Source organism: Prionailurus viverrinus, chromosome C1 (genome assembly GCF_022837055.1).
Source record: "Prionailurus viverrinus isolate Anna chromosome C1, UM_Priviv_1.0, whole genome shotgun sequence".
NCBI classification, from domain to species: domain Eukaryota; kingdom Metazoa; phylum Chordata; class Mammalia; order Carnivora; family Felidae; genus Prionailurus; species Prionailurus viverrinus.
In genome coordinates, this window is record NC_062568.1 from 205,957,854 (window position 1) to 205,984,138 (window position 26,285).

Genomic DNA, 26,285 nt, shown 5'->3' on the forward strand with positions numbered 1-26,285 from the left:
GGCAGCCCAGGGCTGGTGGACTCTGCCTCGAGGTGTTGATTTCTGGGCTGGGGGATGGGAGGCGACCCTGGCAGTGAGCCTCGTTTCTGTTCCGGGAAATGTCCTGTTGGGCAGCATGGAGGCCCTTGGGGCGCTGAACGTGGAGCCCTGACCTGCGGCTCTGTTAACCTTGCCCGTGTCTGTGTGTGTGTGTCTGTGCGTGTGCGTGTGTGTGTCTGCACGTGCCCGTGTGTGCAGGATGAAGCCTTTGCCCTGTGGATCGAGCAGTGGGGCAAGCTGTACGAGGAGGAGTCTCCGTCCCGCATGATCATCCAGTACATCCACGACAACTACTTCCTGGTCAACCTGGTAGACAATGAGTTTCCGCTGGACAACTGCCTGTGGCAAGTGGTAGAAGACACGTTTGAGCTTCTCAACAGACCCGGGCCAGAGCAGGAGACAGAGACCCTGTGATCCCGCGCCCTGATGTTCTTGGCCTGAGGCCACTCGTGTCCTGCCTTCCTCCTCCCCAGTCCTGGTTTTCCTGGGGACCCCTCTTCTCCTTCATCTCTCCCCGAGCCCTGGCCTCCACTCCTCACACGGTGATGGCAGCTAGACTTGGTGTGAGGCTTGCCGGCTCCGGCTGGACCTGAGTCCGCCCCACGTCGGAACGGGGCGTTTGTGGCTCAGCCTAGTGCTCTTTGGTGAGAAGCACCCCCCTCCTGCAGAGGACCGTGGGGGGGTGGGACAGCATCTTCCCCGAGAAGGAGAGAGGATGGTTGTTGCCGACTGAGGCCTCGAACCAGGGCAGCCCCTGGGAGCCGGCCTGGGGCTGCCGGTGACCTTGCACTTGGGACCCACGGGGATGGCAAAGCGAACCTGGGTAGCGGGCACGGGCAGTGCTGCAGAAGAGACATAGAGCGAGGGCGCTGCACCCTCATCTCCGAGGTGTTGGCCGCCGGGCACTTAAGTGCTCGTGGGCGGGAGGAGCAGACCACTGCCCTGCCCACCTGCCCGTCTGGCCGTGTCCCAGGCCTCCGGACAGGCCTTGGCCTGAAACGTGATAGCGTGGGCATTTCTTGCCAGCGTCTGCGGGCTTTCACCTTTCCACAAGGCTGCTTTTTGAAAGAGCCGTTTCTATGTTCTGGCGGCTCGAGAGGGAAAGTGTCTCTTAAAGGTTGAAGGCATCTATACCTTTCTACTTGGTGGAGCCCTCGGCCTTCCCTCCCCCCAACCCCCGCCATGGAGCGCTACCCTGCCTGTTACCGTCAAGGGCAAAGGTAAGGCTCCACTGAGCAGGATTTATTTCTTCCTGGCTTATTTTTTTAGATGGGACCTTTTCCTGCCAGCTGCTCTGTCCCCTCTGCTCCCTCCTCCCCCATCCCCCCCCCCCCCCACTCCCTCGCCATTCCCAAAGCTGTCTGCCTGGCCCTGCTCCCCTGGAGTCAGCCCTTAAGCCCCGCTGCTCAGGGACAGTGACCAGGGGATGCACAGAAGCTGGTCCCTGTCCCCGTCCCTGCCTGCTGGTCTTCGCTGGCTCAGCAAGGGTGGGGGTGGGTGTCCAAAGAGCAGCCTGATGGCAGAAGAGGCAGGCACAGTCGTGGGTTACCTACCCTCTTCCTTCCCAGGGTGGCTGGTTGAGGCAGAGGGGCAGCCTAACTTAGGAGAGACTGAGCAAGAGAAGCAGCTAGGACCAAGGAGGGTGTTTTATTGTCCTTCAGAGCTCTGTCCCCAGGCTGTGGGATGAGTGCCTGGTGGCTCGAGCCTGCACTCCCCGGATGGGTGGGACGTGGTTCCTTCCTTAGGAAGGCTGGGCACAGTTCTGTTTTTCTTTCCACGGGAACAAGTCACAGCTGCAGCTGGGCCCCTTGCCCCGCCCACGTCCACCCCAGCAGCTTCCAGCCTGCTCCCAGGGTCCCGATGCCCGCCTTGCTCAGGGGGTCCCGGGCTGCTGGTGGCTCCTCTCTTCCGGCCCCTGGCTGCCAGCTGTTGGCACCACTTCTCAAAGGCCTGGAGCCAGAGAGGAGAAAGGAAAGGCTATTTGGCCCCCTCCTGGGTCAGTGCTGTCTGTGCTAGGCGAATGCCTGTGCTCAGCTCCTTCTGTCCCCAGAGGGAATAGGAGATCCCTCCCTCCGCCCCAGCTACTCAGCCGGCTCTGCCCCAGGCCAAATGCAGAGGCTCAGAACAGCTCTGATCTGTGATCCGGGGAGCTGTGTTCTGAGTGGGGCAGATGAGGGAGTGGGCACCCGGGGACCCATACCCAGCGTGGGCTAGCGTTGAGTGGCAGCTGTGCTGTGACTGAGCCTTGTTCCCACGCTGAGTGGCAGGGTAGGACTGGGCTGAGCACATGGCCAGCAGCCAAATCAGAATCCAAGCTGTGTTTTCTCAAAGGAACTGACTCCTCCACGGGAAACGAAGGGGCCCCCAGCTCAGAAATGTCCAGGTGTGGCCCTAGTTTGGGAAGTCCTGCCGGGGGGGGGAGGGGGGTACCCCCCAGTACCTGGGAAAGGACCCGGCCGCCTTCCTGTTGCTGCAGTCGCCGAGCCGCCCGCAGCCGCAGGACTCGCCGCCGCCACGCGCCCCAGGCCCGCTTCAGGTGCCACTGCCTGAGCTGTGGGGACAGGTGGTGAGGCCCCAAGCCGGCCCGCCGCCCCTCTGCCACGTCTTCCCCCTACACCCCTGCAGCACAGGACAGAGGGGCCGTGATGGGGCGGGGACGGGGGTATCCCCTGAGGTGTGTTAACGCAGATCCCGTCGCCTGACCCCACGGATGCAGACCAAGATGCTTCGGGAGACTTCATTTCTAGGGGTTAGGGTTGAGGTGAGATGAGCTGAGAGATCAGCACAAGGCTGGGAAGGGGGGGGGGGGCGCTGAGCCTGCTCACCAGCGTCCGTGCCAGCTGCTCCTCTCCCTGAGCGTCCACCCAGTGCTGCCATGTTGCCGCCAGGCGCCTGGCCTGCTGGGAGCCCTGGAGCCGGCGAAGCAAGGCCTCAAGGTGCCAGCGCTGCAGGTATCTCCTCCTGGTGGGGTGAGGCCCTGCTGAGCACCCCGACAGCCCAGACCATCACGAGCCCTTCGTGACCAGGTAGAGGGGCCGCGCCACGGATCCCCCAGGATCCTCCAGGAACGAGCGCCGGCCAGGAAGAGCCCAGCTCCGGCCGTGGCTCAGGCAAGCCCCGGGCGCTGCCGCACGCACGCGCAGCTGATCTTACCCTAGCTGCCTCTCAGCGGCCACGCCTTGGCCTTTGAGGACACTGGCCTCAGAGCTGCAGTCCCCTCCTGGTTTTCCGGGCGGCGGGCCCTGGGCCTGGCCGGTGCGTCCGGGCCACTGCAGCTGGACCTGGAAGGCACGGCAGAGGGGAGGCTCTCTGTCACCTGGAAAGAAGAGGTTAATAAAGAATAAGTACACAGAACGGATTTGCCCCCTTGCCGGAAGCTGATTTCCAGGCCTGCGAGATGATGGACCCCAGGGGCGGGTCTCCTTACTCTGAGCCCAGGACATTTCTCTCTGCTCCTTCGGTCCACCTCGGCCGTGGTGCCGCGTTGGGCTGGGTCGCGTCCTGCAGCGGTGGGTCTGAGGGAACAGCCAGAGAGCAAAACCTGAACCCGAGGGGTTTGCACCCCCTGGCACTCAGGCGACCTGGCAGGATCCTTTCCTGTCCTGCCCCAGAAGCAGGGCCTCCCGCTCTTGAGCGGCCCTGGGGCTCCCAGGGGGAGACGGAGAAGGTGTAGCATGGCCATCGGTACACATTACAGCCTCTTCCCCGTTCTCCCCAGCGAGGCTGGAAATTCAAGCGGAGGGCAGGCCAGTAACAGCCGCCACCTGGTGACAGCGTACCGGTGCCAGCACAGCCTGTGAGCAGGTTGCCCCCCACTTAGCCTTTACAGATGAGATTACTTGTCTGAGGCCCCCTGTCTCGGGAGCAGTGTGACTCCAGAGCCTGAGCCCCAGCTTCTACTCGACTACAGGCCAGGGGCTGTCCGAAGGCCTCTGCACCATGAGGTGTCAAAAGACCTTCTCGTGTCGATGGGGGAGGGCTGCCTGGCTGCGTGCGTTCATGTGCTAGAAAGGAGAGGCCTGGAACCAAGCACCCTAGTTCTCATTTACTTTTGGTTTCCATATGCCTGTTTCTCCACCAGCAAATGGGATCCCCGCCTGCCTTTGCCGATAAGAATGGAACGATAACGAGTTAATTTATTTATTTTAAATGTTTATTTGGAGAGAGTACGTGCATGTTCGCACGAATTAGGGAGGGGCAGAGAGCCAGGGGGAGAGAGAATCCTAAGCAGGCTCCATGCACAGGGCAGAGTCCAACACGGGGCTCATCTCATGACACTGGGATCATGACCTGAGCCGAAATCAAGAGTCAGGCGCTTAACCGACTGAGCCACCCAGGCACCCCAGGATGTTAATATATTTAAAAAAAATTTTTTTAAATGTTTATTTATTTTGGAAGAGTGCGGGCGAGCAGGAGAGGGGCAGAGAGAGAAGGGGAGAGAGAATCCCAAGCAGGCCCCAAACTGTCAGCGCAAAGCCCGACGTGGGAGCCGATCCCGCAAACCTTGAGATCATGATCTGAGCCAAAACCAAGAGTCAGATGCTCAACTGACTGAGCCACCCTGGCGCCCCCAGAATGTTAATATTCTTAAGCACACTCTGAAAATAAAATTGTCTTGTGACACAGATCTAGAAATAAAATACTCTGAAACCCCAGAATCTGCTGTTACCATAGCCCTATAGGTGTGAATACACGGATTCTGCAAATAACCAAGCTAGCCCCTTATTCCATTTAAAAAAACAATTTAATCTTTTTTCTTAGACTCTTTGTAGAATTTATTTTATGCTTCCTAGCATTCTGAAACAGGATTCTTGATGATTCCAATTCCTTTTTAGGAACACTAAGTGTCTCGCCGGTAACTCTGGGGCTGTGTGTCCTCCAGTGACACGTCCCAAGGCTGCTATGCTGTGTTATTCCTTGTCCCCGGCTCTCACTGTGGCTTTGAATCAGTCCTGTTTGCCATCAAGCTCTTGTTGCCATTTGCTAGTGTCAGAACTGCTTTTTTTCTTTTAAAGATATTTAAAATTGAAAACATTATTTTTTAAATGTTTTATGTTTTATTTTTGAGAGGGAGAGACAGCACACATGTGCGACCTGGGGAGGGGCTGAGAGAGAGGTGGGGAGAGAGAGGGAAAGCAAGAATCTCAAGCAGGCTCTGTGCTGTCAGCACAGAGACAGACGAGGGGCTCAAACTCATGAACTGTGAGATCATGACCTGAGCCGAAATTAAGAGTTGGATGCTTGGCGTGCCTGGGTGGCTCAGTCGGTTAAGCGTCCGACTTCAGCTCAGGTCGCGACCTCGCGGTCCGTGAGTTCGAGCCCCGCGTCGGGCTCTGGGCTGATGGCTCAGCCTGGAGCCTGCTTCCAATTCTGTGTCTCCCTTTCTCTCTGCTCCTGCCCCGTTCATGCTCTGTCTCTCTCTGTCTCAAAAATAAATAAAACGTTAAAAAAAAAAAAAGAGTTGGATGCTTAACTGACTGAGCTACCCAGGTGCCCCCCAATTTTTTCTTTATTTTTAAGTAATCTCTATACCCAATGCGGGGCTCAAACCCACAACCCTGAGATCAAGAGTCACATGCTCTACTGACTGAGCCAGCCAGGTACCCACAGAACCAACTGCTTCTGGTCTGGAGAGTGACTGACTGGTGGTTTATCTTTGGGTGGAGAGGGTTATGAAAGAAACTGTTTTTTTCCATTTATATTTCCTGACTTCCCCGTAGTGACCATGCGTAATTTTTCCAATAAAGAATAAAAAGGACTTGCTAGTTGCTCCTGTTCCCTTGTACCCATCTAGATCTAGGTTGCACCGTGACATGTGTGAGTTTAGGTGCCCGTCTCCCTGGTAGATGGTGCCCAGAGCATTTGTCTTTGGGGCAGATCTGCACTGGGCTGGCACTGGCTGATGGGCCCAAAGATGGCAGTCTTCCAGAGCCAGGAGACTGTCCCACAACCAGGTAGGGGTGTTGTCCCCAAGGTCGGTGGGCCCCTGGATAAGCATCCAGCCACGCTTGCCACCTTGGGCTGAAACAAGCTGATTGTGAGGCCACTGGCCCTCAGGTCATTTTGGGACCTCCCACCCCACCTAGGCTACCTCACCTGCTTCCACGGGGCTGGAGTGTCCATCAGTGCTAGGAGGCGCCCTCTGCTGGCCACCCTGGGCCGCTGCCTGCGGTCAACCGGGCAGGCCTCCTGGGCCTCTGCCTCCTGTTGTTCCAGTTGCCCACTGAGCAGCACTGCCCGCCACTGGGCCCAGCAGGTCCACAGGAGGCGTCTGGACGCAGCCTGCCGGAACTGGGTGATGGCGGCTCCCTGGACACGGCCCCTGGCTGCTGCCTGGGCCCAGGCCTCTAGGACCCTGGGAGAGAGGCAGGAGCCCATGTTTGTGGTGGGCTGTAGGGAGCCCTCCCCTGCCCCAGGCCAAGCCCCTGCCAGTGCTCCTCCCCTCATCCCTCTTCTGGGGAGATCCGGTTCAAACAAGCACCGAAAGCTGCAGAACATCACACGCCGGGGACAGGCGCCCCGTTGATGGGACAGAGAGTGGGTAGTCCTGCGGCCACACTGCTCCTCCCCTTCCTTCACAAGAAAAAGCACTGTCTGTTGAGCACCTGCTGTGTTTCTGACCCCTGAACTGAGCATTTGCATGCGGTATGTCTATAAGGCAGGCCTGTTCTCTTCCTTTGACCTTTCAAGTTAGAGACTTGCCCAAAGAGGGGTCACACTGCTGGGAAGCGCAGGCCTGGAATTGGACCCCAGCACTAGCCCCAGCGGCTGGGATCACCTCTCCCTCTGACCCCCGCCTCCGAAGCCCCGTCACCAGCCACCAAATACCTTCTACCTGTGCCCCAAACAAGCTCAAGACCTCAAAAACAAACCCAGCTGGAAGCACAGTGTGGGGCTGCCCGCGGGCCGTGGGCACCCACCTGGCGCTCAGCTTCTGGGCAGCATGGGCTCTGCTGACTCAGCGTGGGTGGGACCCATGCACCCACCGCGTCCAGCACAGAGCTGCTCTCTCTTCCGCCAGCCGGTGGGCCTTGCAGCGCCGGCCCAGAGCCACTCACCTCCTCAGCTGCTGGTCCATCGGGCCCCCCCGTGCACGGCTTCTCCAGTGGGTCACGGGGACCCGGGCCACGTGCTGCTCCTGTGCCCAGGCTTTGGCTGCTCCGGCTTCCCGCCACATGGAAAATGTGGTCCCCAGGGCCCTTCTCAGGCCATCCCGAAAGGCTCTGGTGGCTGGGAACACCCCTGTGTCTCTCACAACTCCACACGGGGCCTGGAAATGGCTGCAAAACAGGAGTAGAGGAGGGGCCCGGCAGGCTTTCAGAGTCAGAAGTCACAATTCAAAATCACACCCGCAAATCCCCTCCACGATGTCAGAGGTAATACGTGGTTTTGCACATGCAACCCTGCACCTTAAAAAAGCGCACGGACCCTGGGGCACCTGGGTGGCTCAGTCGGTTAGGCGTCCGACTTCGGCTCAGGTCATGATCTCACAGTCCATGAGTTCGAGCCCCGCGTCGGGGCTCTGTGCTGACAGCTCGGAGCCTGGAGCCTGCTTTGGATTCTGTGTCTCCCTCTCTCTGACCTCCCCCACCCCCGCTCCCTTCATGGTCTGTCCCTCTCGGTCTCATAAATAAATAAACACTAAAAAAATTAAAAATGCACGGACCCACGTGTAACAGGTCAAAGTGCTGGCTTTTGAGAGCTGCTGCAGGAGCCAACTGACTCAGGGCGGCAGGGGCTCTCCGGGAGGTTGCGGGAACCCAGCGGATGTGGGGTCCAGTCCTAGTCAGTCCCAGTGCGATCGGGGGAGCAGCCAGGCCTGGTCTCCCTTCACAAGCCCACTCCGGGGCAGGAGGTCAGTGAGGGGAGCACAGCACCCACTCCAGGAGGGGCCAGAAAAACGGTGTCCACTGCTCAGGGGTGAAAGCCCAGGAGTCAGCCGCTCGGCGGTCTGTGGCCGGCGGCCCGTGTGCGGACACCGTGAACGTCGGGGTATTCGTGGCTGAACAGTGGGAAGAGGCGTCATCGGCCCGCTCTTTTTTTTTTTTTTTTTTAATTTTTTTTAAACGTTTTATTTATTTTTGAGATAGGGAGAGACAGAGCACGAACAGGGGAGGGTCAGAGAGAGGGACACACAGAATCTGAAACAGGCTCCAGGCTCTGAGCTGTCAGCACAGAGCCCGACGCGGGGCTCGAACTCACGGACCGCGAGATCATGACCTGAGCCGAAGTCGGCCGCTTAACCGACTGAGCCACCCAGGCGCCCCCTGCTCTGCTTTTAAATACGCACGAATGACGTATAGGCGTTTTACTAGAACATGTCTGTTCAAGATTTCACTCCTTTGGCAATGGTATAGAGGAGAGCTTGCCTGTGTTTGAACAACACGTGGTATTGGAGCACACGATATGGTGGGTGTTTGAGGAGCTGAATTCCCCCATCTTTACCGTGTCCTCTGAAACCAAAGGACTGACCCGGTCGGGAGTCAGAGACCTGGGGCTCATCAGGGCATCGGGTGGAGTTAAAGCCTTGCCACCACCACCCCCCCACCACCCCCCCACTCAAACAAAGCAGGTGATAGAAGGTTGGTGGTCGTGGCTCTTTGGCTCCTTCCGGGCTCTCTCCCTGCTTCTTCCAGAGAGGGTGTGACCCTCATCCCCCGACCAGCAAGGCCCACCCACCTCTGCAGTAGGGGCTGCTCTGGCGGGGCCGCTGTGCGCCTCCGATGAGCTGCTGCCCGTCGCCAGTCCCGGAACACGGACCTCCTCAGGCCCTGGAGTTGGACCTGCATCCACTGCTGGTACTTTTCGTGCAGGAGCTGCCGCCCTGTGGCCAGAGAGAGGCTGAAATGCCACTGCGTGTTCATCCCAGCCTCGCCCCTCTGGCCCCGGGTGACTGTGGGGCCCTCCTCAGCCAAATGCAGACAGAGGAGGCCCCCTAACCATTGGGGGTTATGGGGCGCCTGGGTGGCTCCGTCGGTTAAGCATCCAACTGTGGCTCAGATCATGATCTCGCGGTTCGTGGGTTCGAGCCCCACGTCGGGCTCTGTGCTGACAGCTGGGAGCCTGGAGCCTGCTTCGGATTCTGTGTCGCCCTCTCTCTCTGCCCCTCCCCCGCTCATGCTGTGTCTCTCTCTGTCTCTCAAAACTGAATAAAGGTTAAACAATAGATAGATAGATAGATAGATAAATGCTTCGGTTACACGTGTCCAGTGATGACCAGATCAACCCGACTCGCTGTTTTTCGTTTCTTGGCAATGTTTAGGAATCAGGAGAATTCATGTTAAAATCCAGACTTCCAGCTTTGAAAGCTAGGTCTGACAACACTGGGACAGCATAACGGGGCAGCAAGTGGGCTGGAGCAGGAGCTGTCCTCAGTGAACAGGACAGGGGTTCTCCAGAACCACCGGGTCCCCACCTGCCAACCCATCGATACGATGCATCTGTGTAGTGGGAAGCCTCGAACGGGGCCCCCAACGGTCCCCACCTCCCATGTTGGGCTCTGAGGGCACCATGACTCAGTGCTCAGACCCATGACTCCTGAAGGCCAGGTGAGGATAATGAGGATGAGGACGGAGGCGAGGACGATGGAACATCCGCGAGGAGCTGGGTTCTGAGCCAAACACTGTGCAGGGATGGTCTCCTAGTGTCCCCACAACTGCCCCCTGAGGAGGGTGCTGCTACGACTCCCATTTTCCAGCTAAGTAAGCTGAGATTCGGAGAGGCTAAGTGGCTTGTGTAAGGTCCACACAGCTGGGGAATGGAAGGGCAGTGTTCACAGTGTCCACGCCCCCAGGTTCTGCTCTGCTCCTCCCCATCCCGGGTGAGCTCTGTGGACGTCCCATCACCGGACTCTGTGCGGGAGGACACAAAATCCCGGGTCGCCCTGATGAGCCCTGGCCCTTCTCTCAGCCTCGGGGGCCCGGACCCAGGCCCTGACTCACTCTGCCAGCAGCCGTGCCAGCGGCGCAGGGCGCCCCGGACCAGTGTGCGATCCCGGGCCCGAACGCACCGCTCCGCCTGCAGCCTCTGCGCCAGCCGCCGCCGCCACAAGCCCAGTGCGGCCCTGCAGCTCCGATCCCAGGCCCAGCCAACAGCCAGCTCTCTCTGGGCCCCTTGGGCTGTTGCCCAGTGGCTCCAGCCGAGAAGGATGCTAGGAAGCGGAGAGCCCACCCTGAGGATGGGCACGGCCACCCCAGGCTCTCCCAGCCCTCCCCTCCGTCGGGAGCTTCAGGTGACTCTTCTCCCTGTTTCCATCCTGGGGGAGGGCGGGCTGCTGGGGGCCGGACCGCTCAAACGCTACTCTGAGTGTCACGGTGACAGGCGGTAGGGATAAAATGGGATCCTGGACCCCAGAGCCAAGTCCTGGGGCTCAGCCACTGGTGACAAACATTGCTATGTGCCAGGTACTGTGCTAGGGGATTACAGGCCCCTACCTTGTCGATTCCCATTGGAGTACTATTATTATCCCTGAACAGATGGAGAGACGGAGACTCAGAGGGGTTAAGCAACTTGCCCAAGATCACACAGCCAGCCAGCAAGGGGCAGAGCTGGGATTAGAACCCAGGCAGACCGACCCTTAATTAAGCATTGTGCTATGAATGAAGAAATGAATGAGCCACAGCTACGAAGTCTCTGGGAGAAACGATTACCCCGTAGAGTGCTTCAGGCCCCCTTCCCTGTCAGCAGGGCAGGCCAAGAGGGCAGGAGACGTCCAGAGGATCTGAGTCTGGGGGTGTGAGATGGGAGCCGTCTAGGATGCAGACCCCAAAGGGATGCAGCGGTGAAGGACAAGGACTGATCGGAAGGGGGCTGGGAGACAGGATGTCTATGGAGTGGTGGGCAGCATGGCTCATCCATCAAGGGGAGGGGTCCCTACCGCCTCCGAAGAGCACACCGGTGCCACCTCGCTGCCCTCCGGGACTGCTGTGCCCGCACCTGCCAGAGCAGAAGGCACCGCCTCTTCTGCTGCCGCCCAGCTGCCCACACAAAGCTCAGCCGGAGCGTCTCCAGGAGGGTGGGGGCCCTGGAAACCTGGGGAAGGAGGGATGGAGTCCTGGATCCCCGGGCCCCTGCTCCGTCCCCACCCTCTCCTCGCACCTGCCACCCTAGCCCATCCCCACCCCCGGCCCCTCACCTTCTCTAGTGAGCTTCGGGGTGTGCTGCAGCCCAGCAAGTCCTCCCCCACCGGGATGCTGTCCAGGAGCTCTGGGGCCAAGGTGGTCCTGGCACTGTCTGATGGGGTGCCTGGACCCCAGGCCCTCAGGCACCAGCCCTTCAGGATACGCCGAATCATCTGTTGCCGCATGCCCCGGAGGAAGGAGCTACAGGAAGGGGCAGGTGAGTCCCAGGGCCCCAAGCCGGTGCTACCCCCCAGCTGGGTCCCTGCAAAGGCGCTGAGCTGGAAGGGAGCCACCGCGTGCCAAACGAAGGCTAGAGCACCACCTCTCAAGCCAGCTGCACGTGGGACTCTTGGGGAGTCCTGGGAAGTACTGAGGCCCATTGGGATCCCAGCCCCAGAGTCTCTGACTTAACAACCTAGGCGCGGCCTGGGCTTCCTAATTTTCCCAAAGCTCCCAGAGTGACCCTCGCGAGCCTCTCGGGCTGAGACCACTGCTACACCTGCATCACCTAGCTGATCCCTGCCACACTCCTGATGGGTACGGAGCTGCGCCCCAGGCCCCAGGCCCCCAGATTCAAGAGGCCACAGGTATAACCACTTCTGCCTCTGCTCAGTTAGGAAGACAGGGCAACTGAGGCCTGGTGAAAGGTCATTTCCCCAAACTCCAAATAGCAGAAGATGTGGGTTCCATAGACTCATTTTATTTTCTTTCTTTTCTACAATTATTGTAATGTTTATTTATTTTTGAGAGAGGGTGTGTGTGCACATGCGCAAGCAGGGAAGAGGCAGAGAGAGTTGGAGACAGAACCCCAAGCAAGCTCTTCGCTGTCGGCACAGAGCCCGACGTGGGCCTTGAACTCAGAGAGATCTGAGCCGAAATCAAGAGTCGGACGCTTAACCAGCTGAGCCACCCAGGCACCCCCAAATACTCCTTCTAGGTCACAGGGTAGCCCCAGCTATGTTGTAGATAGATATGGACTGCTCCCTGATGCCCAAAGGGTAGAGGATGGACTGGAGGAGGGAAAGCTGCCTTCTGGGAGATCACGGTGAACTGACTTTCCCGAGAGTTCTAGGGGTACATTACAAGAGACTGAGGGTCCCAGTGGACCAAGCGGGTGGGGGATAATGGATGCTAGGCATGTGGCCTTCAGTGACAGAATTCTTATCCCTACAACTGTTGGTTTACATTCCACCTGTCGTATCATCGATGCAGCTGGTCCCTCCCGACCCCCTCCACCCCCCTCACCCACCGCGACCATCCCAGGGACCCTGAATCCCAGCCGCGACTGTCTTGTGGAAAAGCAAGGGGGCCTTCTTGCTCCTACTTCACAACGTGATTTAGAGCAAGCTGTTCGACCCGCGGAGCCTCAGTTTCTCTACTGTATAATGAGGCAGATGGGGGCACTTACTCCCTTACAGGATTTTTCCCATGCCTCTGACGTGTCAGACACTTGCCAGGCACTGGGGGACAGAGGTGAGACACACACGGTTCCTGCCACCCGGGGGGCTCCCACCAGGCCGGGAGACGAGCAAGAAACTGACCTCCCTCATCGCAGGGTTCCAGCCCCTCAGGGAGAAGTCTGTGTTTGTGTTCCCTGCTACCCCGTGGCTCCCGCAGCTCTCTGCTCCAGGTCCCTGGGCCACCTCCCCCCAGCCCCACACCTGCTGGGAACCACAGTGTGCCACGGGGAAGAGCGGGGTCTGGCCTGTTCCCTATGGGGCACTGCTGCCAGTGCTGGGCACTGCTCACGTGCCCACCCTGTACGCATCCCCCAGGCCCAGCCCGGGGCCACAGGCTCGCGGACACCTACTCAGCCTTCCGACGCTGGGAGAGCCGCGTCCTCCAGAGCAGCAGCGCCCGGCGGAGGGCCAGTCTCCGGCAGGCTTCCCGCAGGGAGCTGCCACCTTGCACCTGGGCCATCGTCCCCAGGCCTTGGGCTGTGGCCACGCCAGGGGCTGAGCTGCAGAGGGCCACGTTCCCTGAGAAGCAGTCGAGGGATGAATCAGTCCCATCCCCAGTGACCTCCTTCCACCCAAATCTGTTAGTGGAACCCACGGCAGTCACAGAGGCTGTCACAGAGGCTGCTGCCTCACCTCCCCGCGCCCCTCCTGAGGACCCTTCCCCTCCCAGGCACTGCCTCCTCCCACTGCCTCCAAATCCTCCCCTCAGAGGCCCCATCTTTCCCTTTCAGATTTTGGGGTGGGGGACAAGGTCTGTGTGTCCCCCAGACCAGGAGCTTCCTGAGAGCAGGGACCACATCCCTCTCTGGTAGAAGACAGAACAAAGTCCCTTGTCCAGAGAAGCTCATGACTGGGGGTGAGAATGGGGCCCAGCCAAAGCCTGCCCACTCCGGGGACCCCACCTGGACCCTCCTGCGCCCGTCAGACTGCACCCCCCGCCCCCGCTCCCTGCGTCACCATCCCCCATCCCAAGAAGCCATCGGTTCAACTGGGGCCCATCACAGATGGAGCTTAGGTGACACTGTTTGCTGGGGTGGGAGGGAAAGGGAGCCCCTCCGCCCGCCACTCGCTTGCTCACCTGCCTTCTGCCGGCAGAGGGACAGCTGGGTCACCTTCGCTCCATCTGAGGCCTGGAGCTGCTTCATTCGCACCCACTGCTGCAGACATATCCTCAGGGTCCTGGCCCGGCGGTGAGCCAGGCGGTCCCGGTACCGGGCCCCTCTTTGCACAAACTGCTGCCAGGCCCCAAAGCACCTGGGGAGCCGAGAGAAGGTGCTGGTACTAAGAGCGATGATTGCAGCAACAGCCGCCTGCCCCACACCGCATCACCTCTCAGAGCCTCAGGCTTCCCGTATGTAAAATGGGGCAGCTGTAAGGACTTACTGCGCCACCTGGCCAGGCCGCCACACCCGGGCCTCTGGGTGCCCGGATGGCCTCGGCAGCCTCCTGCCCGGCCCTCTGCAACGGCTCTCCAGACAGCCGCTGCTCAGTTGCCAGAGTGATCTTTTTCAAATCTCAAACGCGGTCAATCTCGCTCCCCTGCTGAAATCGTCCGGTGACTGCCCCCTCGCTCTTAGGACAAAATGTCAGCTACTCTGCACGGCCCACAAGGCCGCGCAAGGTCTGGCCCCGGCACGGCCCCCACCCTGGACCGCGGGGCTCCAACTTGACTGGTGTCCTTTGCGCTTCTCATGCTCCTCCGTCACAGGCCTTTGCCTGTGCTGTTCCCTCGCCTGGCGCTCTCCTGCCGGCTCTCCCTCAACTAACCGGCCAAGCACCCAGCCTCACGTCTCCGCTGAACCCCAGTCTAGCTCAGCAACCTTCACTCAAAGGTCTCATGGAAAACTGCACTTGGCGGTGTGTGTGTGTTGGGGGGGGGGATGCCTGGGTGGCTCAGTCAGTTAGGCATCCAACTCTTTTTTTTTTTTTAACGTTTATTTTTGAGAGACAGAGCACGAGTGAGGAAGAAGCAGAGAGAGAGAGGGAGACACAGACTCCAAAGCAGGCTCCAGGCTCTGAGCTGTCAGCACAGAGCCGGATGCGGGGCTCGAACTCACCAACCGGGAGATCGGGCCCTGAGCCAAAGTCGGCCGCTTAACTAGCTGAGCGCCCCAGCATCTGACTCTTGATTTTGGCTCAGGTCACGACCTGGCAGGTCGTGGGTTCAAGCCCCACTTTGGGCTCTGCACTAACTGTGGAACCTGCTTGGGAGTCTTGCTCTCTCTCTCTCTCTGCCCCTTGAGCTCTCTCTCAACAAACAAACAAACTTAAAAATATATATATGAAAAATGAAAACCGCACCGGGGGGACATGCAGTCAGCAGGATGCAGACATCGACGGGTTAACTCTATTGGACCAGCGGCCTGGTTTCCTCAACAGATAAACTGCAGAGAAAAAACCTAGAGGGGACCCCATAATGAGGGGCACTTGGGTGGCTCAGTCAGTTAAGCATCTGGCTCTGGATTTCGGCTGAGGTCATGACTGCAGGGTTGTGGGAGAGAGCCCGGAGTCAAGCTCCATGATAAGTGTGCAGCCTGCTAAAGATTCCAGCCAACTTTAACATGTTGCCTTTCTTTCTTTCTTTTTTGAAGGCAATAGATCATATTTTAAGTGAATCTAATGAACATTGCAAATTCTAACACCTATTTTATGTTATTTTTAACGTTTATTTATTTAGTTTGAGAGAAAAAAGCACGAGTTGGGGATGGGCAGAGAGAGAGCGAGAGAGAGCGAGAGAATCTGAAACAGGCTGTCCCTGTCAGCTTGGAATCCAACCCAGGGCTTGAACGCACAAACGGTGAGATCATGACCTGAGCCGAAGTTGGAAGCTTAACCAACTGAGCCACCCAGGGCCCCCTGCCCCCAACATCTATTTTAACTTCTTCAAGTACTCCAAAGAGAAAATATTAAATTTAATGTTTCAACAACTAGTATTTTCTATAAGTAGTCTGTGGGCTGTCAGAAAAAAAGTCCCCATTAATCAAGCACTATTTGGGTACAATAGAAAGAAAAGAAACTGATTCTTTAAAAACACAGTACAGGGGCGCCTGGGTGGCGTAGTCGGTTAAGCGTCCGACTTCAGCCAGGTCAGGATCTCGCGGTCCGGGAGTTCGAGCCCCGCGTCAGGCTCTGGGCTGATGGCTCAGAGCCTGGAGCCTGTTTCCGATTCTGTGTCTCCCTCTCTCTCTGCCCCTCCCCCATTCATGCTCTGTCTCTCTCTGTCCCAAAAATAAAAAAAATAAAACGTTGAAAAAAAAATTTAAAAACACAGTACAAAGTTTTGGCGTTTGAATGAATGTCGGCCTCTTCTGGGTTGTCATTTAGGAAGCTGGACACATATTCTGGTGAGTGACCACCCCTCAAAATATTTTGTATTTCTTATTTTGGGATCGTTTTCAAAGACTGTAACATGTGGACTTTATTTAGATCCCAGTTCAAACAAACTATAAGAGAATGCATACCTATAAAAAACAATTGAACATTTGAATGCTGACCAGATATTCTCTGGTGTTAAGGAATGACTGTCCATTTTTCGGGGTGATCGTGGCATTGTGGTTATGTCACTGAAAAGAGTCCCCATCTTTTAGAGATGCTACAGAAGTACTTACGGATGAGACGCCATGATGTGGGGGACCTGCTTTAAAATAACGTAGGGGGAAACAGTTGGGGTACAGATAAAATGAGTTTTTAGGAGGTGATTTTCTTGAAGCTGGGTGATGGGGACCCTGGGGTTTAGTATCTATTCTAATTTTTAAATTTTATTTAAAAATTTATTTTTTATTTTTATTTTTTTATTTTTGAGACAGAGAGAGACAGAGCATGAGCAGGGGAGGGGCAGAGAGAGAGGGAGACACAGGATCCGAAGCAGGCTCCAGGCTCTGAGCTGTCAGCACAGAATCCGACGCGGGGGCTCGAACTCACAAGTCACGAGATCGTGGCCTTGAGCCAAAGTCAGACACTCAACCAACTGAGCCACCCAGACACCCTCTCTCTCTACTTTTGTATAAGATGTAAATGCCCCATAATAAAAGGTTAACCAGAGAAAACCCCTCTTACAGATCTGTGTTCCTTCCTTTCACAACACTGAACTCAGCGGGACTGGAGCACACCCTCTGTGACTGCCATGGTTCCACCAGGGTGGTGGGGGGCAGGACCACCACTGAGCTTTGCTCTGGACCAAATCCCAGAGTTCCGGGGAGGTGCCCTCGGCTCTCAGCAAACCGCAGCTGTTTTCATTTCTTATTTTTATCACTGTTTCTGGATACCAGGAGTCAAGAACGGACTCGAAGGGTACCTCCCAGCTGCGTCCCAGCCTCTGCCTCCAGGAGAGGGGTGCCCACTCCACATTTCTTCCCCTTCTCCCTACCTGCCGAGCCAGGCTCTCTGCTGCTGGGTGTCCAGAGAGGCCATCTTGGGTGCGTCTGCAGCATGAGAGCGCCAGGCCTGGGGGGGTCTCCCCCTCCTCTGAGTCCTCAGCGTGGCCCGGGAGGCCTCTCCCTGGACCCTCCTCTCCTGCCTGGCCCATTCCTTCCAGAAGAGGAAGCCTGGAAAGCGAGGAGAGAGGGCAAGAAGAGAGAGTGAGTGAGTGGGGAGGCTCAGGGACAGGAGGCGGCCATGTTGCTCCCCATCTCTGGACCTCAGTTTCCCTGTGAGTGAGGGATGTCTGAGGGATTTCTGGTTCTACCATGCAAGCCTGGGCTGGACCCGAACTAGCATCGGTGGCGCCAATGCAGGACGTGCGCCTGTCATACTGCGTGTCCTCCAGCTGGCCACTTAACTTCTCTGTGCCTCAGTTCCCCATCCGTAAACTAGGCACAGTGCCTCGCCCGGGTCCCCCAAGGCTCACATGAGATCATGTCCAAAAAGCCGTCTGAGTAGATGCTCAGCAAACCTTCGCTCAGGACCCCCTGCCCTGCCCAGTGTGGGGGCTCAGCTCCCTCTCCCCTGCTTCCCCCGCAGGCCCATGGCTCACCAGCCAGTTGCTGCAAGGCCTGAAGCATCTGTACTTCTCCATCGCCTCCATCTGGTCTCTGCCAGGCTCCCGCCTCCTCCCTCTGACTCCCTGGACTGAGAGTAAAGTTGCCCAGAGGGAAACCGATGCCCAGGCATCAGAGGGAGAGCGCACAGTCCCAACCCGGCCACCCTGAGGATGCGCTGAGCTGGCCCTCCCCCACCCCATTCTCATTTCACCCCGATTATCTAAGCAGTCTGCAGGGAGGTTCTGTTTCTGCTCCCTTCTCTTCAGTGCTTTTTGGGCTCTTGCAACAAACGTGTGTTAAAATAAATGTTATCAGCGGGGCGCCTGGGTGGCTTAGTTGGGGGGTTCGAGCCCCGCGTCGGGCTCTGCGCTGACGGCTCGGAGCCTGGAGCCTGCTTCGGATCCTATGTCTCCCTCTCTCTCTCTCTCTCTCTGCCCCTCCCCTGTGTACACTCTGTCTCTCTCTTTTTCTCTCTCTCTTAAAAATAAACATTAAATAAATAAAATAAAACAAATGTTATTGGAATAATGATGTCAAGCACATCTAGTTAATTTGCAAACGAGAAAAAAAAAAAACCAGTACACCCCTATGGTGGAAGATTGAGGGAAGAGAGAAGAAGAGAGTCAACTTGAATTCCACCGCTCCAGAGATACGCACGACCTGCTTATCTTAGCATGTTTTGGGGGGGGGGTGTGTGTGAAATATTTACTTATGTTCATTTTTAACCGCAGTAAAATACACCAAACATAAAACTTAACCACCTTAACCATCTCTGAGTGAGCAGTTCCATCGTGCTAACTCATTGAGCAACAGATTTTTCCTTCTGTACTGTTTCACGCGCAGAAAACATATCTTACACACTATTTTCATTCTCCGCCCCCCCCCCCCCCATTTAACGTCGTCATAACCATTTTTCCTTGTCAGCAAAAATTCCATGCAAATACCCGTGAAACTACTTCCAGGAAGGGGGTTACATGGGGAGAGGGATGAAACTTTCAACCATTTGGAATGTTCTTCAAAGCAAGCACGCATGACTGTTATATTTAGAAATAACACCAATAAAAGACACTAGATACGAAAAATTTACCAAAAAAGAACGGGGAGAAAATTTTAAAGTCTTGACAAACGTCACACGGAACGGTCGCCAAATGCTCATCACGTTGTTAAACCGTAATTTTCTCAATCGCTGTCGGGCATTTAGGCTGTTTTGAGGTTTTTACTAGTATAAATAATGTTGCAGTGGACATACTTGAGCAGAGATCTTTGTCCACATCTGCTGGTGTCATCCTCATTCTCTTGTGGGGGAGTCGAGAAGGGGACACTGAGGCAGGAAGCGGGGGGGGGGGGGAAGGCCACCAGCACCGCCCAGGCCACACTGACCAACTGACCCCTGGGGTGTCCCAGACTACCTGCTTCTCCAGGCAGGGTCTGCCCCTGGCTCCCTTCCTGAGGGGCTCTGGCCTTGGCCCGTCCCAGACGGTGGGGGTCCCGGCCCAGCCTGGACGCGGGGCTGCCCTTGCTTCTGCTGCAGAGTCTGGTTTCTCCACTGGGGCAAGAGAGAAGGGACAGAAGGATGTGGGCCATAGCCTCAAATGTGCCCCAATGGTGGACAGGAGTGGGACATTTCTGTGAGACTCCAAAGTCTCCGGTCTTAACCTATAGACTACCTTGGGAATTAATGAACGCATGGAGAAATGCAGCGCTTTCCTTGGGGGGCAAAACCTGGAGCTGGGCCCTCCCAGAGCACTCCTTTCCCAAGGAGGGAAGACCACAGACGTGCCCTCCCAGTCCTGGCTGGCTAATGGTTAGAAAAACATAGCAGCTACTCATCTGGCAGAGTGCTTGCTATGTGCTAAGTAGGGTCCTAAGTCCTTTGTATTTATTAATTTAACCTCACCACAATCCCGAGAGGTATGTACTACTATTGTTATCCCATTTCGGGGCTAAAGACACGAAGGCACAGAGAGGTTAAGTAACCTGCCCAAAGCCACGCAGCAAAAAAATTTGTGGAAAAAAGAAAGTAGCGGAGGCTGGATTTGAACTCGGGCAGAGCTGGGTCACGTGTCTGGGCGGGCCACCATCCGCTGTACTGCTGATCACTCGGGAGGTATAAAACAGGTGGCCTCCTCCCCAGACATACCAGCCTTTCGTCACCTCCCCACGGCCCAACCTGGAGGCCCCGGACCTTTCGGAAGCTCTGGGCCAGCAGGGCCTGAGTGTGTCGCTTCCATGCCACCTCCAGCTGGGCCTCCCGGAGCCGCAGTGCCCATCGAAGCGCCCGTAGGCCCCTGCGCAACAGCCGCCGGCGGCCCAGGGCCACCGCCACAGCCACGGCCCGCCGCTTCCGCACCCGATGCCACCAGGCTCTGAAACATCTGAAACACCCCCCAGCAGGGACAGGGTGAAGGAAGTCCCCTCCCCCCTTAAGTCCTGTGTGGATCTGCCCCCGCCCAGGGCCTGCCCTCCACCAGGTGCTCGTCTCCACTGGCCCAGGCAACTTGGAGAGCAGCTGTCCCAGGAGTGCGGCTGGCACCCCCCTCCGCACCCCCACAGCCCATGGCCTCACCGGGCCGTCCCGGACTCCAGGCTCCCAACGTTTCGGGCTTTGTTCTTGGAAAGCAAAAGAACAGGACGAGGTTCTCAGGCTGAAGAGCAAGCAGGGCGGGACACCAAGCCTGCCTGTCCCCGGCCTCCCTTCCTGGGGGCGGGGAGCGTGACAGGGGAGCGGCGGCCAGCTGGCAGAGGGAATTCCTGGGAGCACTCCTGAGGTCCCCCGGCTCCCCCGCCCAGCCTCCTCTGGCCCCTACCTGCAGGGCGCTCCTTGCTGGGGCTGCATCTGGTGGGCAGGAAGCTGTCCTCTCCTCCTCCTTGCCGACCAGCTCCTGCAGGGCCACCTCCCTTCCTTTCTGCCCTGGTGGGCCGCCCCGGGCAGCACTGGAGCAAGCTGCAGAGCAGGGTCTGGCTTCCCTGTTACCCACCCCTGGAGGGAGCCGGGGGTCCCTCTTCGGCCTGCTGCCATATGTAGGCCCCGGGCAGAAGTTCTCTCCTTGCCTCGAGGGGTTGGCCAGAAGGGCCCCCTGCTTAGGGTCGAGGAAATCCCCTGTCGGCATCCTCAGCGTGGCCTCCAGTGACGCAGGCTTACTGCTTGCCCGACCGTCCGAGAGGCCAGCCTGGGCCCCCTGTGTCCCTGGGAAATCCGCAGTTTCCCTGAGGCCTCGCACGGGTTTCTCCCTCCCCTCCCAGGATGCAAGAGCAGGCTGGCCGGGCTGGCGGTGGGCAGGGAGGGCCCGGCCACTGCTGGTCCAGGGGTCCCGGTGAGCAGGGCCTGGGGGTTCCTGGGAGGCCCGGCACCCAAGACGGGCTACCTCGTGCTCCAGGTGTCGCACAGAGGCCAGCAGCTGGTGGATGGCAGTCTGGGATGGGGCCCGAGCCTGGCTCTGGACCGGGACAGTCAGGTCCTCCAGGGTGAGGGGCTCCCCCATGAGCCTAGGGGGCCAGTTCCCCAGGACACACCAGGGTCCGGAGCCTGGAAGTGTGTGCCCACTGAGAGAGGCGAAGCCTGCAGCAGGCTGGACGTCTGGGCAGGGGGTGTCTGTGCCCAGCCACCGGGACTGTCTCAGGCTGGAGGGTGGGTTAGCCAGTGACGCTCGGGATAGAGGGCTTCCCTGCGGTATCAGGTGGGGCCAGAAGCTGCCCTGAAGCTCTGACCGGAGGCGGGGGCTGAGGTGACTCCTGCCTTCGGCCAAGCTGGTCCCCCTTATGCTCAGGTTACTCTGCTGGACGACAAGCTCTCGGGCTCTCCCCTGGGGCCTGCCGGCCGGGGTCTGCAGGTTGCTCTGCTGTTGCAAGCCTGAGTTCACCAGCCGGCCAGTTGCGTCCTTCAGGATGAGGCTCGGGCCGGCCAGGTTGGTCTGGACCCGGCAGGGCTCCTGGCGCCGCTCTGCCCCAGGGGAGCGTATGGTGGCAGGCCCTTCCCTCTCAGCCGAGCACTCGCGCACCCACCGGCCATGTCCGCTGCCCTGGCCAACACCTCTGCTCTTCGGAAATCTCCGTCGCTCTTAAGAGAGGACAGAGTCGTGAGCCGAGGGCGGACGCAGTGGTCAGTGCTCGGGTGGGTTGGGGGGAGCGGGTCAGAGACAGGATGCCAGGCAGGAGGGGGTCAGGACTGAGGGGTGGTCTGACTCGATGCCTGGCTGCAGGGAGCAGGGCTGGGGTGCGAAGGGGGGAGGAGGGCAGAGGGAAGCAGGGGGACAGTAAAGAGGCTGTTGAGGGCATCCTAGGTGAGAGAGGGCAGGGCTGGGATCAGGGATGGGGGAGAGAAGGACGCAGAAGCGGATCTGCCGTGGAGGCTCGGGGCTGGGGGGCTGGGGGCCGTGAAGGCAAGAGAAGAATCAAGGATGACTGATTCCTGGCTTGGGCAGGGGTGATGGGGAAGCAGCGCTGGGGGTCAGGGCCAAGACCCACACAGCAAACAGCTGCAGGTGAGCTGCTCTGGGTGACTCAGGGTGGGGCTTAGTCTCCCCAGCTCTGGGGGCCATTCGTCAGCCGGAGACCAGGAAACGCCTGGGGACCTAGCAGCTATACTGGGCCATAGGAGGTGTGCGTTTGAAGACAGGAACTAAAGCCCAGGGAGGTTTGGCAACTTGCCCCACAGTCACGCAGCTAGGACTTGGAGAAACTGGCACGTGCATCAGAATCTGAATTTGTCTGGGGGCGGCTTCCAGCCTTGGCTCTGTAGCCAAGCGCCTTAGCAGGGGGCGGCGGGGGCGGGGGGAGGGGGGAGCCAGGCCCACTCCTGGTCCTCTTCTTCCTGGCCTCACTTCCTGACATCCTGACTCTCCCTCCGTCCCAGGCTAGGAAGACTTTGTCCCAGCCCAGCTGGCCCTGTACAGTCAACCTCTGGAATTAGCGAGGCCCTGCGCTGGCCTGGCGGAAAAGAAGCTATGGGCCAATAGCGAGAGGGGACCCTATTCCTGCCACATCCAACCCAGACCCACCAAGCCTCTTGCCTGGCCTCAGGGGCGTCGCAGGCCTGGGGGGCACGTTCTCCTTGCGGCTGGCGTCGTGTCTCGGCTCCATGGACTCGAGGGCAAAGCCAAGGCGGAGGCGTCCTTGGTCCACACTAAGGCCAGGGGTCTGGCCTGTTTGATCAGATAGGTCCTGAAGGGCAAGGACAGGATGCCCAGCTCCCACCGGGCCACACCCCAGCCCTGGTCCACACCGTACCCTTAGTCAGCACCTCTGCTTGCCCTGGGGCCCAGCCCCAGCTGTCCTGGTCAGGCCCCCATATCTCCACCTTCCCCTGATGATTTTCGAATGTCCTCCAGCACCCCCTCCTTCTAACACTGACCCCAGACCTCTCTGTGGCCCCTGCTTCCCAGACAGCCCTCCTGGCGGGGGGTGGGGCTCTCTCAGACCACTTCCTTCCTTCTCCCCGCCGACCCCAGAACACTGCAGCCCAAAGCTGAATGGGACTGAGAACAGTCCAGGCCCCGTCCCCTCGTTCGTTGAAGGTTTCAGCTCTGGCTCACTGTGGCAGTCGCCAACACATGCCTCAGTCCTTGGCGATCTCACCGTCCACATGGCTGATGCCTCTCACTCCTGGCCTGCGGAGTCCTTGACCTCTTCCTTTCCTGCCATCTTGCCCTTTGTCCCACCTCAGCCATCCACTCCCCTGTTGCCCCCAGGCTCTAGCATCCTAAATAACTGTACCTGCTCCAGTTCTGGAGCCCACCCCCACCTTCTAGTGCCCCCTGCCGGTGGTCTTTCCCCCATCAGGCCCCATCCTCTGGCCCCACCACCTCTGACTGTCCCTTGCTGCTTGCTGTCTCTCCCTTCCCTCCACGTAAAAACACCCGTTCGCACACCTCGTCCCTGGACCGTGCCCCTCCTCCCTCTGCACAACACTGATGACTGGTTTTCACCCTACTGCTGCACCGACAGCCTCGCTCCAAATGACCGCCTTTGATCCCACGTGGGTGCAAAGGCTGCTGGAGAATGAGACTAGTTCCCTCCCCCCTCCCTCCTAGATGCCAATTCACACTTTCCCCTCTGTCCTCAAACCCCTGCCACCTCTTCTCCCCTCCCCTCTCCCCCCAGCAGACCTTACTTTCTGTTGCACTCACAAAATAGGGCAACAGAAGAGAAATGCCTCTGTGTTCCTTCCTGGGCAGCTTCCAGGACACAGCCTCCCCCCACCTGCCCTCCCCCCAACTCCCCGCTCCATCCCGTGCGGTCCTGTTCCCAGGCTGACCTTCCCCTGCACTCTGGGGGCCATCCCATCTCACCTCCCCAAGGAAAGCACCCAGAGCCACCACTGGCCTCTGAGGTGCCATTCTGGGCATCAAGACAGGCACCCATGACCCCCACAGCCCCACGGCAGACTCAGGCCCGAACCTGGACAGAGAGCTTGGGGGGTGGGACACAGGCTATGGTGGGTCAGGGCCATGTCCTTGCTTCCAGAAACCACTCCCCCATCAGTACTTCCCCCTTTTTTACAAGGTCATTCCCATGAGCACTTAAGCAGGCGGTTATTTCTTCCAACTTTATAAAACAGAAAGCAGGGGCGCCTGGGTGGCTCAGTCGGTTAAGCATCCAACTTCGGCTCAGATCATGATCTCATGGTCCATGAGTTCGAGCCCCGCATCAGGCTCTGTGCTGACAGCTCGGAGCCTGGAGCCCGCTTCAGATACTCTGTCCCCCTCTCTCTGTGCCCCTTCCCCACTCGCGCTCTGCCTCTCTCTCAAAATGAAATAAATGTTAAAAAACAAAATAAAAAAAATTAAAAACAGAAAGCAAACCCCCCACCCCCACCCCCACCCTTCTTGAGCCTCAGGTCCCAGGTCATCTCTCCCAAGTCCCCCTATTTCTCTCCCATCTCCAACTGCTGGCCTCGCTGCAATCAGCACCCCACCCCCACCTGCCCGAGGCTGCTTTCCTCCAGGTGATCCCTGAGACATCACACCCCTGGCCGGCCCTGGGTTCTCTTAAGGCAGCAGCAACAGCAGGACAGTTGTCACTCACTCATCTTCCTGGGACCCCTTGCTTCCCTGACTCCAGGATGCTCCCCCCTGGGTATCGAACCAAACGCAAAGGGAGTCACTTATATCAAGAACAGAATGGAGACAGGTTAACGCAGGTGCATAAAGGACACTTAACCTAACCTTACAGGAACTCACAGCTCTTCTCAGAAATCAGCAGAGGTCACCAACCAATCCCCCAACCACCAAGGCTGTTCATGCCTGTTCAAGTCTCTCTGGACGTCCTTGTCCCCCTGACTTAGCCACCCTGATCCAAATAAAAATGACCACTAGACACCCAACCAGCTCTAAAAGCCAGATCACTGCTGTATTTATCCCATAAAAACCCTTTACGAGCAATCGGAACTCCTTGCTTCCTGAGCCCTGAGTTTCCTGCCTTGCAGGTTGAGAGCCTTGCAATTACTCAGGCTTCCTGCTTTTACTCAATATGCTGAGTTTGGCCTTTGACTGGGTTTCCTTTCCTCCCTCCTGCCTGCCAGCTCCTTCCCAGTCACCTCTGCTGGTTCCTCCTTTGCTGAGCTCTTGCCTTCAAGGCCCCACAGCAGGGTGCCTGTTACGTAAGTACAGTTGTCTTGGAACACAGCCACATCTAGTGGTTTAATGGCTTGTCTCTGGCTGCTTTCTTGATACAATGGCAGACTAGTTGCAACAGAGACCTTATGGGCCTCAAAGCCTAAAGCATTTACTCTTAGGCCTTTACAAAAGTTTTCTGATCCCTGTCCTGCATCATCTGGCCCTCAGTTACCTTATCGACCCCACCCCTAGACCCCCTTGCTCTCTCTGCAACAAACACACCAGCCTCCTTGCTGTCCTTCAAAAATGCTGTGCATGTTGCCGCCCCAGGGCCTTTGCACTTGCTGTCCCGGCTGCCTAGAACTGTCTCTCCCTCTCTCCTTCAAGGCCTGCCTCAAACGCAGCAGTGAGCCCTTCCATGACTGTTCTCCCAGACTTCAGCACCCTCTCCACTCTGTCCTCTCTTTACCCTTCGTGGTTTTTCTCCATGACTTGCCACCACCTAACAGACTAAAGAAAGTATTGTTTGCTCCTATCCCTCCAGGGGTCTATGAGCCACTGTTATTTTTTTTTTTCCCCTGCAGTATTTGCAGCGCATGCAATAGTGCTGGGCACATAACAGGGGCTTCTACACCGTGAAAACGAGCGACTGACCGTGGTAAACATCATGCAGCTTTAGGAGACACCCTGTCATTTAACCCTAAGAACTAGAGATGAGGCAACTGGAACTTAAAGGGGCTCCGTGCCCGGCCCAAAGCCTATAGCTGGTCACTGGCTGCAGAGGGGCCACGGATGGAGGAGGGGCTAATTCCAGGCGCATGCTCATAACCAAGACCACCTGCCCCCCCCCCACCTCTTTCCAAAGGAGATCTCAAACAGCTCAACCCACAATATCCCTACCTTTAGTGTCCCCGCCCCGTGGCTGGTTTCATCTGTTCATCTGCGTGCTCCTCACTCCCACCCTCTGCTCCCTGGCTACCCACCCCCATCCCTGTCCAGTTAGGGACATCAGAGCCTCCCTCCTCTTCCCCCCAAAGAACCGGTGGTCAGTGCTCCTGGCCTCTGGGACCCGTCCTCCGGGCGTCTGTCTTCCTCAGGTCCTCCGCCTGGTCCGGTTTGAACCTGGAGGGGACC

The 26,285-nt window shown here is 58.0% G+C and overlaps 2 protein-coding genes across 8 annotated transcripts in view; one reads left to right on the forward strand and one right to left on the reverse strand.

Annotated features, from left to right (window-relative positions):
* The window catches only part of MTHFR (methylenetetrahydrofolate reductase), a 16,869-nt gene extending 13,472 nt beyond the window's left edge, over positions 1–3,397 (forward strand). For all 7 annotated transcript variants that reach the window (XM_047869378.1, XM_047869382.1, XM_047869383.1 and 4 more), the window contains one exon: positions 238–3,397. In XM_047869378.1, coding sequence (XP_047725334.1) covers positions 238–453 — 216 coding nt within the window. In that variant the 3' untranslated portion in view covers positions 454–3,397. The remainder of the gene's footprint in view (positions 1–237) is intronic.
* On the reverse strand, positions 671–26,285 carry CC1H1orf167 (chromosome C1 C1orf167 homolog). Its single transcript, XM_047868906.1, has 24 exons — positions 26,192–26,285; positions 22,596–22,758; positions 20,406–21,655; positions 20,165–20,208; positions 19,784–19,973; positions 19,008–19,144; positions 17,592–17,686; positions 16,986–17,163; positions 13,698–13,873; positions 12,970–13,138; positions 11,174–11,360; positions 10,916–11,070; positions 9,981–10,189; positions 8,719–8,863; positions 7,098–7,319; positions 6,136–6,394; positions 3,467–3,554; positions 3,193–3,355; positions 2,865–3,000; positions 2,480–2,590; positions 1,861–1,989; positions 990–1,032; positions 806–881; positions 671–701 (listed from the first exon to the last, which is right to left on the reverse strand). The coding sequence occupies exons 2-24, from the start codon at positions 22,675–22,677 to the stop codon at positions 671–673; spliced, it is 4,275 nt and encodes a 1,424-aa protein (XP_047724862.1). The 5' UTR covers positions 22,678–22,758; positions 26,192–26,285.